We start from the raw sequence: 17,726 nt of genomic DNA on the forward strand, positions 1-17,726 counted from the left end.
TTAATGTATGACAAATGAAGCTTCCTGCTGTAACCAGTTGTCCATAATGATTGCTTTGGTTAGTGGGAAACACACTGAAAGGATCAACTGAAATTTATTTTTTCTTTCAAAAACCTGTATAGTCATTTGATATTATTAGGATTATTTTCTGTGAATGTGAGGCATGTAATGGATAAAATTCATGTCCCTGTTAAAGGAAATTTTCTTGTTGAAGTTGTCCTTACACAGATCAAGTCCCTTCATTATCTTATGCCTACTGTAAACAGACTCCAAATGCCAGACGTGATAAGTGCAATGTCAGCAACTTGAGTGTGCTTATAAGCTACTGTTTTTTGCCCCCCCCCCTCCCCACCTTCTTCTTTTTAATATACACTCCTGGAAATTGAAATAAGAACACCGTGAATTCATTGTCCCAGGAAGGGGAAACTTTATTGACACATTCCTGGGGTCAGATACATCACATGATCACACTGACAGAACCACAGGCACATAGACACAGGCAACAGAGCATGCACAATGTCGGCACTAGTACAGTGTATATCCACCTTTCGCAGCAATGCAGGCTGCTATTCTCCCATGGAGACGATCGTAGAGATGCTGGATGTAGACCTGTGGAACGGCTTGCCATGCCATTTCCACCTGGCGCCTCAGTTGGACCAGCGTTCGTGCTGGACGTGCAGACCGCGTGAGACGACGCTTCATCCAGTCCCAAACATGCTCAATGGGGGACAGATCCGGAGATCTTGCTGGCCAGGGTAGCTGACTTACACCTTCTAGAGCACGTTGGGTGGCACGGGATACATGCGGACGTGCATTGTCCTGTTGGAACAGCAAGTTCCCTTGCCGGTCTAGGAATGGTAGAACGCTGGGTTCGATGACGGTTTGGATGTACCGTGCACTATTCAGTGTCCCCTTGACGATCACCAGTGGTGTACGGCCAGTGTAGGAGATGGCTCCCCACACCATGATGCCGGGTGTTGGCCCTGTGTGCCTCGGTCGTATGCAGTCCTGATTGTGGCGCTCACCTGCACGGCGCCAAACACGCATACAACCATCATTGGCACCAAGGCAGAAGCGACTCTCATCGCTGAAGACGACACGTCTCCATTCGTCCCTCCATTCACGCCTGTCGCGACACCACTGGAGGCGGGCTGCACGATGTTGGGGCGTGAGCGGAAGACGGCCTAACGGTGTGCGGGACCGTAGCCCAGCTTCATGGAGACGGTTGCGAATGGTCCTCGCCGATACCCCAGTAGCAACAGTGTCCCTAATTTGCTGGGAAGTGGCGGTGCGGTCCCCTACGGCACTGCGTAGGATCCTACGGTCTTGGCGTGCATCCGTGCGTCGCTGCGGTCCGGTCCCAGGTCGACGGGCACGTGCACCTTCCGCCGACCACTGGCGACAACATCGATGTACTGTGGAGACCTCACGCCCCACGTGTTGAGCAATTCGGCGGTACGTCCACCCGGCCTCCCGCATGCCCACTATACGCCCTCGCTCAAAGTCCGTCAACTGCACATACGGTTCACGTCCACGCTGTCGCGGCATGCTACCAGTGTTAAAGACTGCGATGGAGCTCCGTATGCCACTGCAAACTGGCTGACACTGACGGCGGCGGTGCACAAATGCTGCGCAGCTAGCGCCATTCGACGGCCAACACCGCGGTTCCTGGTGTGTCCGCTGTGCCGTGCGTGTGATCATTGCTTGTACAGCCCTCTCGCAGTGTCCGGAGCAAGTATGGTGGGTCTGACACACCGGTGTCAATGTGTTCTTTTTTCCATTTCCAGGAGTGTATGTATCTAGTTTAGAGATCGAGAAAGTAGACAAAGAAGAGAGGCTGCCATTGCACTTAGTAAATTTTCTACAGACTACTGAGAGCTATTGATTATAGTTCAGTTTCTTTATACTTAGTACTGGTTTCCCAACAGGAGGCCTTGTAACAAAAGAAACCTCAAACAGTTTTGTTTGATTACATAGTATGGATCATAGTTCATGGGTTGTGTGGAGTAGGCAAAAAGTAAAGGATGTAGATTTTATTCAGATGCAATATAATAGAATGACTTGGGTTTGTAAATTATGATAGCGCTAATATTAATCGTATTATAACCTAATACTGTAAATTTACTGGTAGCTGATATACTCTTCTGTGAGTTACCTAAGAGGAAGTTCTTTGACAAAATAATCCACCGGTGTCTTGCTGGCTGTTGCTGTCGAAAGGTCCAAATGTCATAAAATACATCAACAGAAAATGAAGAATCAGCAAGTTCTTTATTCATTCTTAAAGTCCACTGTTAACCATGTGACATTTAACATGTTCTGGCAGATTCTTTTGTGCATGTGTAACGTATTTCAGTAGCAATGTTAAACTCGTGAGGTCCTTGTTGGGGTTGTTTTTGGTCACATTGAAATACATATCTTTTGCACAATTTTTGGTAAGAGAGATACACTGAAGAGCCAAAGAAACTGGAACACCTGCCTAATATCGTGTAGGACCCTGTGAGCACACAGAAGTGCCGCAACATGACATTGAACCATTTATGTTATTGTATAGGAAATTTCATTCTGCGAGTACTTGTGTGTTTACCTTAAATTTCTGTTCCAGCTGCGAAGATGTTGCTGTCATCAAGAATAATATAGGATTTTTGCCATATATTGTAATACAGTAGTGTTTAAGAATTATCTTCAGATGATTTGTTGTATATGTGTGAATTGAAGTCTCAAGCTTTTTGGTATTTTATTTTCAGTTTATGGAATTTATGCAACAAGTGAGTGATGGTGATATTGTTTTCCCACCTGCATCAACAGCTGATGATGAAAGTAAGGAAATTACCTCCAAAGATTTGGTGGATAAGTGGACTGCAGAATTTATGCAGGAGTTTGGTGGTGAAGGTGGTGATTTGCAATTACAGTTCACAGGTTTGTAACTTTTTCTTGTACACGTAGTACTGTGGTACCTTTTTAGTTTCTCTTTAGTATATATTCAATATGTTATCAGTTTCATGTATAATATTTTGTATTTATCTTTTTGTGCCAAGATTTTGGCCGGAGTGTAAATGCTCAGGCTTTGTGGAACAAAATGACAGAACAATGGGACAGTCTAGAGGCTACATCATCAGTGGCAAAAGAACGAAACAGTGAACAGGATACTGAGCAGGTATGTGTACTACTTAGCTTGTATCATATTGTTACATGAGGATTTATCAGAAGTGACACATTATTGGAAGGATGTGTGCAATGTGACAGATATAAGTTTCAAAATTAATTTGTTTTATAGGTGGGTTACTATCCACATTTAACAGCTACTTTCTGAAGAAAACAATGACGTGTGGTACTAATAAGACATAAATAAATACCGGATTTACAAAAGGAATTGAATTATCATGTGTACGGAAAACAAAATTGTATTATGTGGTTAGAACAAAGAAAGAAGTAGGACGGATTACAAAATAAAAGAAATACTATGTTGTTTTAGGGAAAGTAATTAAAAAATAAAAAACCCTCTATATAACCTCTTGACACTAGAAGTACCACATGCATCCCTCTTGACCTACAGGGGTTTGCGAGGCCCCTGTGCCCCCTCTACAGTCATCACAGGACTGAATCATCCTGTGACTTTTAATCATTTATGGGTTTGTACAACTCACCAAAATTTCATCTCCCTAGCCCACCTAGCAGTATGAAAAATTTGCCGTTTTATACATAAAGTACACACTTGGGCAATTTTTGACCCGTTCACATTTTAATGCAATTTAATGTTGGTAACACTGATTTTCAGACTATAAATAGTTTCTGGACATGCCTTGATGTTATTCTTGAGATGTTGGATTATATCATGACAGTTTAGGAGAAAAAAAACGAAATATGAATAATTCATAGGTCAGATGATGCTTTATATTGGTGCGGCTTTTGATTCCCTACGGGCTGGCAACATTCAGTCATCTTAGGTTTCATTCTGTGTCATCAAGGAGACAAAGAAACTGATAAATTAGGCATTTCTTTGGAAATGTGGAATCTATTTACTTAAAATTTCATTGCTTGCTCCAAGCCAGGCAAGAACATGACTTCGACGAACTGCTGTATCCTTTAAAGTGCAGGTGCCCATTCGTACAGTAAATGTCGAGTAAACATGATAAGTATGGGATAAAATATTGGTTTTTGTGTGATGCTGACAAGCACTGCTTCCTGAACGGTTTCACCAAACCATAGCGAACGTGAAACGTATAATCTGAGCAAGGGTCTTAGTCACCATGTCATTATGAAATTGGCACAGCCATTCCTCATCTGTGGTCATAACCTTATGAATGACAACTTCTTCACCTCCATGAAACTGGCAGAGGAGCTGAAACAAAAAGGGACTGGTTTAGTTGGCACTCTTCAGAAATTACTCGGAGGTTCCTCCTGCAGCATGAAGTGGAGGTGATGTTTTGTATGCAACAGACTTGTACAAGCCAGGTGATAACATTCTCCCAGTATATCAAGGGAAAAAGAAAAAAAAGTCATTAATCTGAGTAAAATGCATGCTGGATATCAGGTCAATGAGAATATTGAGAAGAAACTTCAAGAAGATGTGAATTTTTATAATGAAACTAAGGGTGGATTCGATATAGTTCACCAAATGACTACACTCTACACTGTCTGCCACTGATGGGCTGTGCATGTCTTTTACAACATTCTTGACCATGTTATGATCGATGTTCACAGAACTATTAAGATACTTACCTGTAAAATGATTTCATGATGAGACTTTATCCTCAAAGTAGCAGGTGAGCATGCGAGCCTCTACAAATTGCAAGCACTCGGTACTGGCTCTGGCCAACCTGGAAATAGAAAGCTATGTCAAATACAGCTTTCCTGCAAACAACAAAATGACAGTAAAAAATTATGCATATGTTTAAGTGCAACAAGTATGTGTGCAAAAGCTGCCAATTCAAAACCCTTTTTGAATGTCTGAGCTGTGAGCCCATCCCAACTTACCCAATTCTGTCCACTCCTTTGTTCCTAAATAGTACCAAATATTTATGATTCTATAGTGAAATTGTTTATTCTTATGCTTTTGCTCCTTGATTGCAATAACCAAGGAAACACACAGAGCATTTTACTCACATGCTGCATTTTAAAATCTTTTACAAGTACTTGGTACTTACTTTATTTGTCTGTAAAAGTAAAACTGCTATCAGTACTGTTATAAACGATATGTGTTGACTCTGTTTTGATCTTTTTATAAGGAAAAACAGTGTAGCATTGTTTTACTTACTTGTTTTAAAGATGTTTGATGAAATACTGAGGAATTTCTTCTGTAAAATTGAAGATAAAGAAACATATATTTCTGAAAATCTATTTTTAGCAGTGTGCTGTTCATCTTAGAGACCAAATTATCCTTTGATTATGCTTTTGATTCTTCCTGAATGTGTTAGTGACTGAAATCCAAAACTCTGCCCAAATACCGACGAGGTGGCGCAGTGGTTAGCACACTGGACTCGCATTCGGGAGGATGACGGTTCAATCCCGTCTCCGGCCATCCTGATTTAGGTTTTCCGTGATTTCCCTAAATCGCTTCAGGCAAATGCCGGGATGGATCCTTTGAAAGGGCACGGCCGATTTCCTTCCCCATCCTTCCCTAACCCGAGCTTGCGCTCCGTCTCTAATGACCTCGTTGTCGACGGGACGATAAACACTAAATCTCCTCCTCCTCCTCTGCCCAAATACCAATAAAATGGTAGTTTCCTACTGTGGGTCGAAAATGACCCACATGGTACTTCAAGGGGTATGGCAAAGTCAAGTATTTCAAGCATTAAATCAATAATTCAGATAACAATATTAATTTTATGTTTCCAGTAGCTAGAAGAGAAACCAGGAAATGAGTTAAGGAATCTGAGGATTTTGTCATTAAAGAAAAGAGCCAAATAATATATAATGAACAGTTCAAGGGATAAAGCAGTAGAATATATTTGGAGGGAGGGGGGGATCACGTTCAATTTCATCGGAAAATTTAATGCATATGAAACTTTTCTCACTGACACATACTAATGTATTTCTATAAAAACCACTATTTTTATTTTATTTAGGTATGTGATAGTGGAGGAGAGAGACTGAATCCTTGTCTTATCTCTCACCCTATGCACTTCTAGTTTGTCATGTCTCCAGTGTATACTCTGACTTACTGCCCCATCTGTAGGTTCTTAATTAACATTATTTCCTTCCAGTCCACTCCCTTATCTGTCAAAATCAGTAAGATATTTTCATTTACAATCGAAGATGTTTCTTCAGAGTTGACAATGGCAATATAGGATGAGTCAGCTAAGCTGTTCATCTCAAATTTTTCGGGAGCCATTTCAGATATTACAATATTATTTCATTCAGATCAATCGTGAAAAAGGCCTCACTAAACTACACACAGCCTCCTTTTATAGCTATATTAATTACAGAGATATTGGTATCAACTTCACTTTTTTATAAGAGAGAAGAATACAAAGGCATTTCACTCTTTAATATTGAGTAATTGTAGTATTTATAACTCAGGGTTTATGTGTTTTGCATGTGAACTGATTGCTATCTTATGTGGAAATTTGTGATTTCATACCTGGATAAGGAAGTACCTCATGTCAGATAAAGAGGAAACGGAGTGTTGCACTGGTATAAAAGGGACCATGAGGAAATGTAGATTTGATTCTATGTGTGTTGTTCACATGTGGTGAGTGAGTGTTGGTTAGTTTGAAAAATAAACATTGTTAACAAATGAAAAGTAATTATAGAGAATTGTCTGTCTGGGTAACACTTTTCTCCATATGGGTTACATGTTTCAGCAGATTGCCTTTATAAAATCAAAAAAATAAGTTATTGATCAGTACATTGTATTATATCAAATAGCACATAATTGTACCTGATATATCAGAATGATGATGATCAGTACTCCAGTATGCACTTATACTTGGTTTGATTATGTGCTGTTTGGTGTGATACATTGTACTGATTCTTCCCTCATGTTTTTAATCTGATGATGGCAGTCTGCTGAAATGAATTATCCTCTATGAAGAAATACTGCAGTCTAGACAAACAATTTTGTGTAAGTGCTGGCTGCAGAACTATATAAAGACTTCTTCCTTCCATTAGCAACAGAAAGTAGACAGGCTGCTACTTAGTATAGACTGCAGAACAGGAAAACTGTGAGTGCCTCTGTAATAGGTCAGCTCATCGTTTTCACATTTTGCATGCGAAGAACTTCCTTCCATATCGTGTGTCACTTCACCAGCAGATTAACTAGTGGGATTGCAGAAGACCTGTAGAAGTCAGTTGTTCAGTTCTGATGGAACACTAGGATAATAGATTCTTTCTTTAAAGATTCATCTCTACCATTGAAGCTACTCGTACAAAACATGGAAGTATGAATGTAATAATTGTGCATTACTGGGCCACTGAGAATCCACACTGGCTGAGGCACATTTAACATGAGAGACTTGGGATATGAATGTTTGGTGTGGGATTATTGCAGACTTTGTGATTGATCCTTACTTCATTGAAGAAACCTTAACTAGTAATACATATGTACAATTTCTGCTGAATCCTCTAGGGGAAGTACCACTGGTAATACATAGATATGTGGTACAGGCACAATGGGTGCCTGGCTCACTACTTGCGTCTGGCTAGGAGAGTGCTCACCCATCTGTTTCCTGGTTACTGGTTATACATGAAGACATTACCAATTGGCCTGCATGTTCACCTCATTTGAAGCTAGTTGACTTGTTTTCTCTGGGGTAATTTCAAAAATGAAGTCTATGCACAAGTTCCAATGGCACAAGAGGGTTTAAAACATCATGTTGTTGCATCATGTGCAATAATACCAAAGGAATCTCTTCATTCTGTCCAGAAGTCCTTGCACTAGCAATTTCAAATGTTCACTGTAATACATGGTGGGCATTTTGAACACTTGATGACATAAATGAAATTTTAAGGAAATGTTTATGATCACATTCTTTTGTGTTTTCCTTTTCGTTGCTGTTACTGATTTAATTTTGAAATGTGTGTATATTGACAGTAAATTCATGACAGAGTTGTTATTCAGTGGTCTTTTTACCTGAGTTCCCTGTTTTACAAGTCCATTCAGTTTTGACATGCGTATTTTTCTCAAGGCTCTGGCTGAAAAGAGAGCAAAACTGTTACCATAGTTTACTGTTGATTCGTACTTAGATACCATGTCCATTTCCTTCCAGTTCTTGTGTCGGTCCAACCACATGTAGCCAAGTGTGATTAGTGTCAGTTTTAAATTAAAACTTTTATCGACTGTTTAACTTGCAGAGGTAGACTAGTAACTTCACTGTCCTGATACTAAGCCTTTGGTATTCACTAGGTCTCTCGTTGTTGACTATTCTCCAGCTGTTAGTGGATCTGATGAACACTTGTTAAATAATGAACACAACATTGTAGTAATTGATTTTCATCACTTCATGTTTTTTTTGCACAAAGTCCTTGTCTGATGATCAGCTTTGTAACAAGCAGGAGTCCAAAGATTCAAACCAGATTAGCAAGTTACACTCAAAACTTCAACATCATAAAGTTCTCTGGTGGTAGACTAACACAGGAATTTACTCAGTTTGATCATAAACCATACACCTTTTTTAGATTGAAGTCAGCTGATAGGTATTCCTGCTTAAGGGAAGTCTCTCTAACAAAGAAACCACTTTCTACAAAGCTTGGGTATCCGATTAATGAGGGAATTAGTATATTTCATCAAAATATACAAGGTATTAGAGATAAAGTTAGTGAACTGCTTATAGATGTTGACTCTGAAATTATTGGTATATCTGAACACTTCTTAAATAAGGAGATAATTCAGAGGCTTCCTTTACCAGGATACAGGTTGGCTGGCAGCTTTTCTAGGAGCTCTTTGCGGTGTGGGGGAGTAGCCATGTATGTGAAAAACGGTATCCCATTTGAGTCAATTGATGTTTCAAAGTACTGCACTGAAAAGGTGTTTGAATGTTGTGCAGGTGTGGTTAAATTTAGTGGAGCTAAACTCCTTACTGTTGTTATTTATAGATCCCCAGACTCCGATTTCACAACATTTTTGCTAAAGCTAGAGGAGGTTCTTGGTTCACTTTATAGGAAATACAAAAAGTTAGTTATATGTGGTGACTTCAATATTAATTGTATAAGTGATTGTGCAAGGAAAAGGATGCTGGTAGACCTCCTTAATTCATATAATCTTATGCAAACCGTATTCTTTCCAACAAGAGTGCAAGGGAACAGTAGAACAACCATAGACAATATTTTTGTTCATTCGTCATTATTAGAAGGGCATTCTATTAGCAAAAAGGTGAATGGCCTTTCAGATCATGATGCACAAATTTTAAGTCTAAAAGATTTTTGTGCTGCAACACATGTTAAATATAGTTACCAACTTTTTAGGAAAGCTGATCCAGTTGCTGTACAGACTTTTGTAAACCTTATCAAGGAACAAGAGTGGCAAGATGTTTATAGTGCTGATACAGTAGACGATAAATATAATGCTTTCCTCAAGACTTTTCTCGTGCTCTTTGAAAGTTGCTTTCCATTAGAACGTTCAAAACAGGGTACTAGCACAAACAGGCAGCCTTGGTGGCTGACTAAAGGGATAAGAATATCTTGTAGAACAAAGTGGCAATTATATCAAAATGTTAGAAACAGTCAAAATCTAAATGCAGCAGCCCATTACAAACAGTATTGTAAGGTGCTTAAAAAAGTTATTAGGAAGGCAAAAAGTATGTGGTATGCAGATAGAATAGCTAAGTCTCAGGATAAAATTAAAACCATATGGTCAGTCGTAAAGGAAGTGGCTGGTCTGCAGAGACAGGTCGAGAATATAGAATCAGTGCGTAGTGGGGATGTCCGTGTTACTGATAAGTCGCATATATGTACAGTACTTAATAATCACTTTCTGAATATAGCAGGTGAACTAAATAGAAACCTAGTCCCAACAGGGAATCATATAGCGCTCTTAGAAAAAAGTGTTCCGAGACTGTTACCTGAAATGCTCCTCCATGATACTGACAAGAGGGAGATTGAGTTAATAATTAAATCACTAAAGACGAAGAACTCTCATGGATATGACGGGGTATCTAGCAGAATACTGAAGTATTGTTCCACGTATGTTAGCACAGTACTTAGCCATATCTGTAACTTTTCCTTTAGGAGTGGTCGGTTTCCTGACCGATTAAAGTACTCGGTAGTGAAGCCACTTTATAAAAAGGGAGACAGGGATAATGTTGACAATTATAGACCTATTTCTGTGCCATCAGTGTTTGCTAAAGTTATCGAGAGGGTTGTATATACAAGGTTACTGCATCATTTAAATTCACATAATTTGCTGTCAAATGTACAGTTTGGTTTTAGAAATGGCTTAACAACTGAAAATGCTATAGTCTCTCTTCTCTGTGAGGTTTTGGATGGATTAAATAAAAGGTTGCGAACGTTAGGTGTTTTCTTTGATTTAACGAAGGCTTTTGACTGTGTTGACCACAAAATATTACTGCAGAAGTTGGAACCCAAATCAGCATAAACTAGCATTTTTCAGATCACCACTCAACCGTGTAAACAAAATTCATGCTGAACCTGCTGTAAAAACCAAAGAACTAAACATTTTAAAAACAATAGCCCACAACAATGCTTATGACCCAACCATAGTTGACAAACTAGATGTAAAAATGAAAACTAAGCAAAAACCAGCAACAAACCTTTCCTCAGCACCAGAAGAAACAAAATATGTCTGTATGCCTTTCCGTGGTAATATCATATCAACTTGCAAAACTATTCAAACCACACAAAGTCAAAATCAGTTTCCACACAAACAACAAAATACAAAACAATATAATTCACAACATTAAAACAACCTGCCGACTGTGTCACAAATCAGGTATATACAAATTAACTTGTGACAGCTCTTTCTTGCTACTACGTAGGACAGAGAGGAAGAAATTTTGAAATCCGATACAAAGAGCACACTGATGCACTCTGTTTAAACAATTTAAATAAATCCACTTTTGCAGCCCATCTAGCCCAAAATAGTCATTCAGCCACAGATATAAAAACCAACCTCTACATTCTACGAATTGTTGACAAAGTAAAAATGGACCTCTTGGAACAACTAGAAATTTTCATGCATAAAAATAAAACACCCCATACCATATTAGATGAACAAATTTATTTTGCAAATAACCCATTCTTCCAAAATTTTAAAGAGTCCTCAAATTTGGAAAAACTAATAAATACTGTACTCATCCACTCCCATACCCATTCCCCACCTCGCTCATACCACACCTAAACACCATCCTCTCTACCGCTTTTTTACACACACACACACACACACACACACACACACACACACACACACACAAATTTCCCCCTCTCCCCCTCCCGCCCCTCCCCCTTCCCCCCCTCCCCCCCTCCCCATAGGTACACTATCCTCCTTATTGAGCAATGAGAAACATGCCAAACATAACTTCGCCACCAGAAATATTGTCCTCAACACTTTGTTGTAGATTTTTAAATAGCATAAAAATGCAATGTAAAAACATAATACTTATTTTTATGAAGAAAGTAATGTAATAAATATATATTTTATTATGAATGCCACACAAAACGAAAAATGAGCAAATAAAATATCTGCCTCCACAAAACTCTGTGGAGACCACAACAGCCACACTCTTTGATTTGTTTATATTTTGTAAAGTATGTGGGAGTCGCCATCAGTGGAAAATGCCTGTTTCACTTGATACTGGAAAGCATACATTATGTTTTCCAGAGTAGTGCTTGCAACAAGAATAAAAGCAGTGAGTAATACCATCAAATTAATCTTACAATCTTAATATTCTTCCCACATACAGTGCTCACTTTTTCGTCTCTATATTTGCTGCAGATGCACGACCTCCACAATACTCCAAACTAAATTGTATCATCTGATGATGAATTGCCAGGTGATTTGAAACCAGTTATGAATAAATAAAAATTGAAGAAAAAAACAGCGATTGGTTGAAATAATTCCTGAATCCTTCAAATATCCATGTATTTATGATTACTTGGCTGGCTTAGTACCAGGCTGCATCAACTTGGCTGGCCTCACCTGGAAGCTGCGCTCAACTCGCCAACCCAGCAGCCCAGGCAGCTAGGCGAGCCACCCACGCCCCGTGTGGTGGGCCAGCCCACGCCCCGTACAGGCCAGGCCATGAGACTGGCTGGGAAGGCTGAAACCAGCACTGTGCACGACTCTAAATCAGGACCTAGATTCAGTGCAAAAAACTGCTCTCTGCATCTTGAAACTTTGCCTCAGGTTCCTGTGCTGTTCCAGTCTTTGAGCTCTTATTTTCCACAGTGCAAATTTTATGATTAGATCACATTTTTTGGAATTCTTATCTTAATGTTTAGAGGTCCACATTCCATGGAATTCATGTACTCAATTAAGTATACCTGACTGCTCGTGTTACTTGTTGCAGTGCAGTTTGTACTGTGATAACTACATATTTTGCTATGGTGCCACCCACCTGGATAGCTGTGCATGTTAAAGTGCCTTTTTTTTGGTATGAGGAACTGCGCCAGTCGCAGATCAAATCTGCCTGGCAAATTACAGATGATTGTCAGTGTGACGGCCACCTTGGATGTGGGTTTCACATGGTTTCCCACATCCCACAAGGTGACTACCAGGCTGGTACCCAAGTCAGACCTCAGTTACAGGATTTCCAAACATTTAGAAGAAACTTCTGCTCATATTCACACAAATAACACTACATGCAGACAGTTGGAGTGCATGCATTCTGCCCCACGGGGCAACAGGATGGCGACAGGAAGGGTGTTTGGTAACATCCCTAAAAACTAACCATGACAAATTCATTAATAACCATGCTGACACTGCACCAATGTGGGGCCAGGGCACAAGGAAAAAAAAAAGATTATTTTCAATAATATTTACAGGTTCCGGGCAGAGACAGGAATTTCTAAATTGCTTCCAGTTGGCTTTCCTCATGTTATTCTACAGTATGTTTTCCTCTCTGTATCCTCTTCCTCACAATCATTTCTGCCACTGTTCAGAGTGAAAAGATGAAGGTTTGGTAACTTGCAACATCATTGACAGTTGATAGTGGCACATCACCTTTCAGCCACCACAAAGATGATGCATGTTCATGTTGCATCACAGGGTGCCAGTTGGAAAGAGGAAATTGCCACGCATTTAGCGTGTTGCGTTGCGCCGCCACAGCACTGCAGTCTCGATATATGGGTGCATGGGATGAGAGCAGCAGTTTTGTTTCCACCACTGTCATGTGAGAAGACCTACTTCCGCATCCAGTGGACAATTGTCATATTTTCATGCTGCTGTGCAGCTATCAGCCTCTGATATACTGAGTGTTAGTGACATCAACAGACATAAGTTGTAGTAACTAAAATAGACATTCAGAGTTCATTATCTATTGACTAGTAATGTACACAGCTCAGGGTCTCAAGCTGCTTCTTATATTTAGACTTTAAGACACTGAATTACATACGCAATTCCACATGTAGGTGAAAGATTAGTGTATTTTTTGCTTCAGATAAAGTGTTCTGGTATTGGACTGATCATTTAAGAGACTGTTCTGTTTGGCCACCTGTATATTGAAAAACAGAACAGGAGACACCCCGCTGTTTATTTCCCAGTTTCTGACCATTTCAACAGAACTTTCATTAGCTACTGTGATTTGTGTGTTTGATTTTACACCAGTTCTGCCTTCTTATGTGTGTGGATTTTGGCTTCTGCTAATAACCTCCATGTTAAGCTCCATTATGACTTTCTTCAATAGTATACTTCTTTTGTCTTGCACTACACTGTACCATAGTGGATGCTTCGCATTCATGCCCATTGCATAAATTAGAGGTTTCATGTGGTAAAGTTGACCAGTAACTTTAATGTTATAAATGTACTCGTCTGTGGCATGGCTGAACTCAAAATACATCATCACAATGTTCCATTTTCTTTGGTGGTTAGAATATGCATGCAGCTCACACGTTCACTGCAGTATTGTGAAGTTTTTATAGCTGAGATACTTTGTTTGAAGATGACAATCACATTCATCAGGTTTTGACCCTGTGTGATGACCTGGACAGTGTGTGGCCTTCCAAGGATCTTGCCAGCTTTCATGTATGGCTCTTGCAGACACACAGTGTTGATTTGTATTTATTCTGAAACTTTTGAAATGTGGTGCATGCATACCATTTAACTGTACTATTTGTATGTTCCCTGAGTCCATTTATGGATAGTGTGTATGGATAGAGAAGTGGATTTCAAGACTCAGACTACCTAACCAAGTGTCATAATAAATAGTTGATAGTATCTCGGTGGCATACAGTACATTTCTTCAGCCGAAATTCTAAGCAGGAGCCTTTCCAGGGACTCTGGATTCATAGGAGGAGTGTTTGCCATTATCTGAAAGCTATCGAGAGTGCCTGCAACAGGAAATGTTATACATTCCCTTTTAGGCTGTTTACTTCGTATTATATGCCTGAACGAAATTGTGAGGTTCAATGCCCCTTCCAGTGTGGGAATTTGAATTGCATCTTCACATTTTGTGTAGATTTGATGGGGATCTAGGAATTAAATTCTGTTTGTTATGTTTCTACTGTATGAGAGCAGTTCTGTGTAATTTATACCTCTGGTCTCCTTAGTTTCTGATGCATCTGTACCTTGAATTCTTGGTATTCCACCTGACACCTTGTTCATGTTCTCCTCAGCACTTTGCTTCTGATGACTAATTTATGTGAGATATACCAGCTCCTCACTCCTAAAACTTTGTTTACTAGTGTAGAAATCTGGTGTTGCCTGGGTATTTATGTATTCCAGTCTCCTATTAGCCTGTCTCCTCTGTCCCCCTCACTCTTTCCATCTCCTCTCTTTATCCACCTCCTCTTTTCTCCCCCTCTCTCTACCCATCCCCTCTCTTTATCTACATCTCCCCCCTTCTCTCTCTCTCTCTCTCTCTCTCTCTCTCTCTCTCTCTCTCTCTCCCCCCCCCCCTCCTCTCTCTCTATCCCCCCTGTCCCCCCCTGTCACTGTTCACCTCCACTCCTTCCTCTCTCTGTAAATTTCCACCATGCCCCACTCTGTGTGTCCATCTCTTCCTGTCCCTCTCTGTGTCCATCTGCTCCTTACCCTGTCTCTGTCCATCTGCTCCTCCCCTTTTTTTCCATATCCTCCTCCACCTTCAAACTCCATTTCCTCCTCCCCTCTCCCTGTTAATCACCTCCCCTTTCCTTTCTGGGTTAATCTCTTCCTCCCCCATCTCTGTGCCTGTTTCTTCCTCCCCCTCTCTGTCCATCTCTTCCTCTTTCCTTTCTCTGTCCATCTTTTCCTCTTTCCTTTCTCTGTCCATCTCCTCCTCTTTCCTTTCTCTGTCCATCTCCTCCTCTTTCCTTTCTCTGTCCATCTCCTCCTCTTTCCTTTCTCTGTCCACCCCCTCTTCTCCCCTGTCTCTGTCCCCCCCCCCCTCCCCCTCCACTTCCCTCCTCCTCATCCTATCTCATCCTTCACCTTGCTGTCAGCCAATCTCCTCATCCTGCCTTCTCTTTTCACATTATCACACTCTCCCCGATAGGATGCTGGTGGTTCGTACCCCTGCAGTATTTCTTTCCAGATCGCAACTACTGTGTGTACCAAATTTGATTGAAACTTTCTGCAAAGAAGACACATCAAGTTACAGACAGGTATGATTAAAAGACACTCGCATGAAGCTTTAGGCCAGTAGACACACACACACACACACACACACACACACACACACACACACACACAAAAGCAAGTATACCTCACACCCACACAACTGCCAGGAGGGTCCTGATGCTGCACCTGTTGGAGTCTAGTCCCTGCACACTCCACCAGACAGTTTAAAGTGCCTTATTCAGTCATTCACACTACAGAATGCTGTGGAAAGTGAAATCCCACACTGTGATGTGTTCAAACCCTTTCTTGTGCCACGTGAAGATGGCTGTAGCACTGTCTCCTCTGCAGTGTGTAGTACTTAGCCATATCAACAAAATCCTGACACTACTAAATGTTTACCACAATGGTGTCAAAGGATGCTCAGGTGTATGTTTCTCGTGTCTATACTTACTTCCAAACTCATCATGCATTACTTTTCTATCCCTTGGTCCTGTTTTAAATTTGGGGATGAGATGAGACTCAAAATTTCCACTTGAAAATTTGTTTAAAGTTTTGTTTATATATGATATCTTTAAGTTGTTTCACCTGTGTCAGTTGGGATGTTGTAGTTTATCACAAAGTGATTCCTCTCTCTTGGCAGTCCACGTGTTTGGTTCTCCCACTGTTTCATATTGTTGATTGTTTTAGGTATGCCCATTTCTGAAGCAATTTCTTAAATTAGTTTGTTCATCATCTTAGATTTGCCTTGTGCAGATTTTGCTCTTTATGGGACTGATAATAGTAGTCAATTGTTCTTTTGCTTTTGTCTTGACATTACTACGGGACTTCATAAAAATCATTTCATTTTGTTTGTTCATTGCCACAATTATTTTATTGGCTACCTATGTTCGAATACTCGCTTCAAGAATCACAGGATGGGGAGGTATATTCGGAATAGACCGGGAGACATGGGAAGGTTCCAGCTGGATTGCTTCATGGTCAGGCATAGATTCTGATATCAGATATTGGATTTTACGTCATACCCATGTGTGGATGTAGACTCAGATCACAACTTAGTAATGATGAAGAGTAGACTGAAGCTTAAGAGAGTTGTCCAAAAGAACCAGTGTGGAAGAAAGTGGGATACTGAAGTACTGAGATATGACAAGATGCGTTTGAAGATTGCTAAGGGTGTGGCTATTCCAAAAATGAACACCAGGGCAGGCAGCTCAGTTGAAGAGGGGTGGACATCACTAAAAAGTACAGTCACAGGTGCTGGACAGACAAGCATAGGTACAAGAAAGATAACTGTGAAGAAATCTTGGGTAATAGATGCAGTACCTCAATTGAGCAACAAAAGAAGGCAATACAAAAATGTTGATTGAGAGACAGCAATACAGCAATATAAATACGTTGGGAATGAAATAAATAGCAAATGCAGGCAAGCAAAGGAAAATGGGTGCAGGAAAGATGTGAAGTTGAAACAGGGATGATTGTTCGGAGGACTGATTCAGTATATAGAAAAGTGTAAACAACTTTCATTGACCCCCCCCCCAGGTGGTCCACAACTCTTTTGTGGACACGTGCATAGCGAGCACAGGACCCCGAGCTAATATGGCCCTCCTTCCCTTCTGGGCTGCATACCTTCCCTTTCCGCATCCTTCCCCGTCCCCCATCTTCGCCCCCCCCCCCCCCCCTCACCTCTGGCTCTTTCCTTCCCTTTCTCCCCCTCTGGGAGTATGGTTTGTGCCTACGTCCGGAGACGGACACTAGAAACTGTTCCAAATTCCTTGCTTTCTACACTTGCAAGTCTTCGTCCTTCCTCTGTCCTTCTCTTTTCCTTCCCTTTTCCTTCCCTCTTCTCTTTGCCCTTTTCTTTGCTGCGGCGTTTGAGACCCCTCTTCTTTCCTTTCCCTTTCTCTTTTTTCCTCCCTGTGCGTGTCTGAAGGCCGACCCATGCACTTCCATGCGTAGCCGGTGACAGGGTAACGCGTAATTCCCCGCCCCGGGTAGACAGGTAGGACACGTACGTACCCCCTGGTAACGGCCAGGCCCAGGGAGGGGTGATTACCCGAGCTGATACCTTCCGAAAGTGCCA

At 40.8% G+C, this 17,726-nt stretch overlaps 1 protein-coding gene across 2 annotated transcripts in view; it reads left to right on the forward strand.

Moving 5' to 3' along the window:
• The window catches only part of LOC126249032 (peroxisomal targeting signal 1 receptor), a 244,690-nt gene that overhangs the window by 106,943 nt on the left and 120,021 nt on the right, over positions 1-17,726 (forward strand). For both annotated transcript variants that reach the window (XM_049950646.1, XM_049950647.1), the window contains exons 6-7: positions 2,745-2,916; positions 3,036-3,154. In XM_049950646.1, the coding sequence (XP_049806603.1) occupies positions 2,745-2,916; positions 3,036-3,154 (291 nt within the window). The remainder of the gene's footprint in view (positions 1-2,744; positions 2,917-3,035; positions 3,155-17,726) is intronic.

Source organism: Schistocerca nitens, chromosome 3, assembly GCF_023898315.1.
Source record: "Schistocerca nitens isolate TAMUIC-IGC-003100 chromosome 3, iqSchNite1.1, whole genome shotgun sequence".
In the NCBI taxonomy this organism is placed as follows: domain Eukaryota; kingdom Metazoa; phylum Arthropoda; class Insecta; order Orthoptera; family Acrididae; genus Schistocerca; species Schistocerca nitens.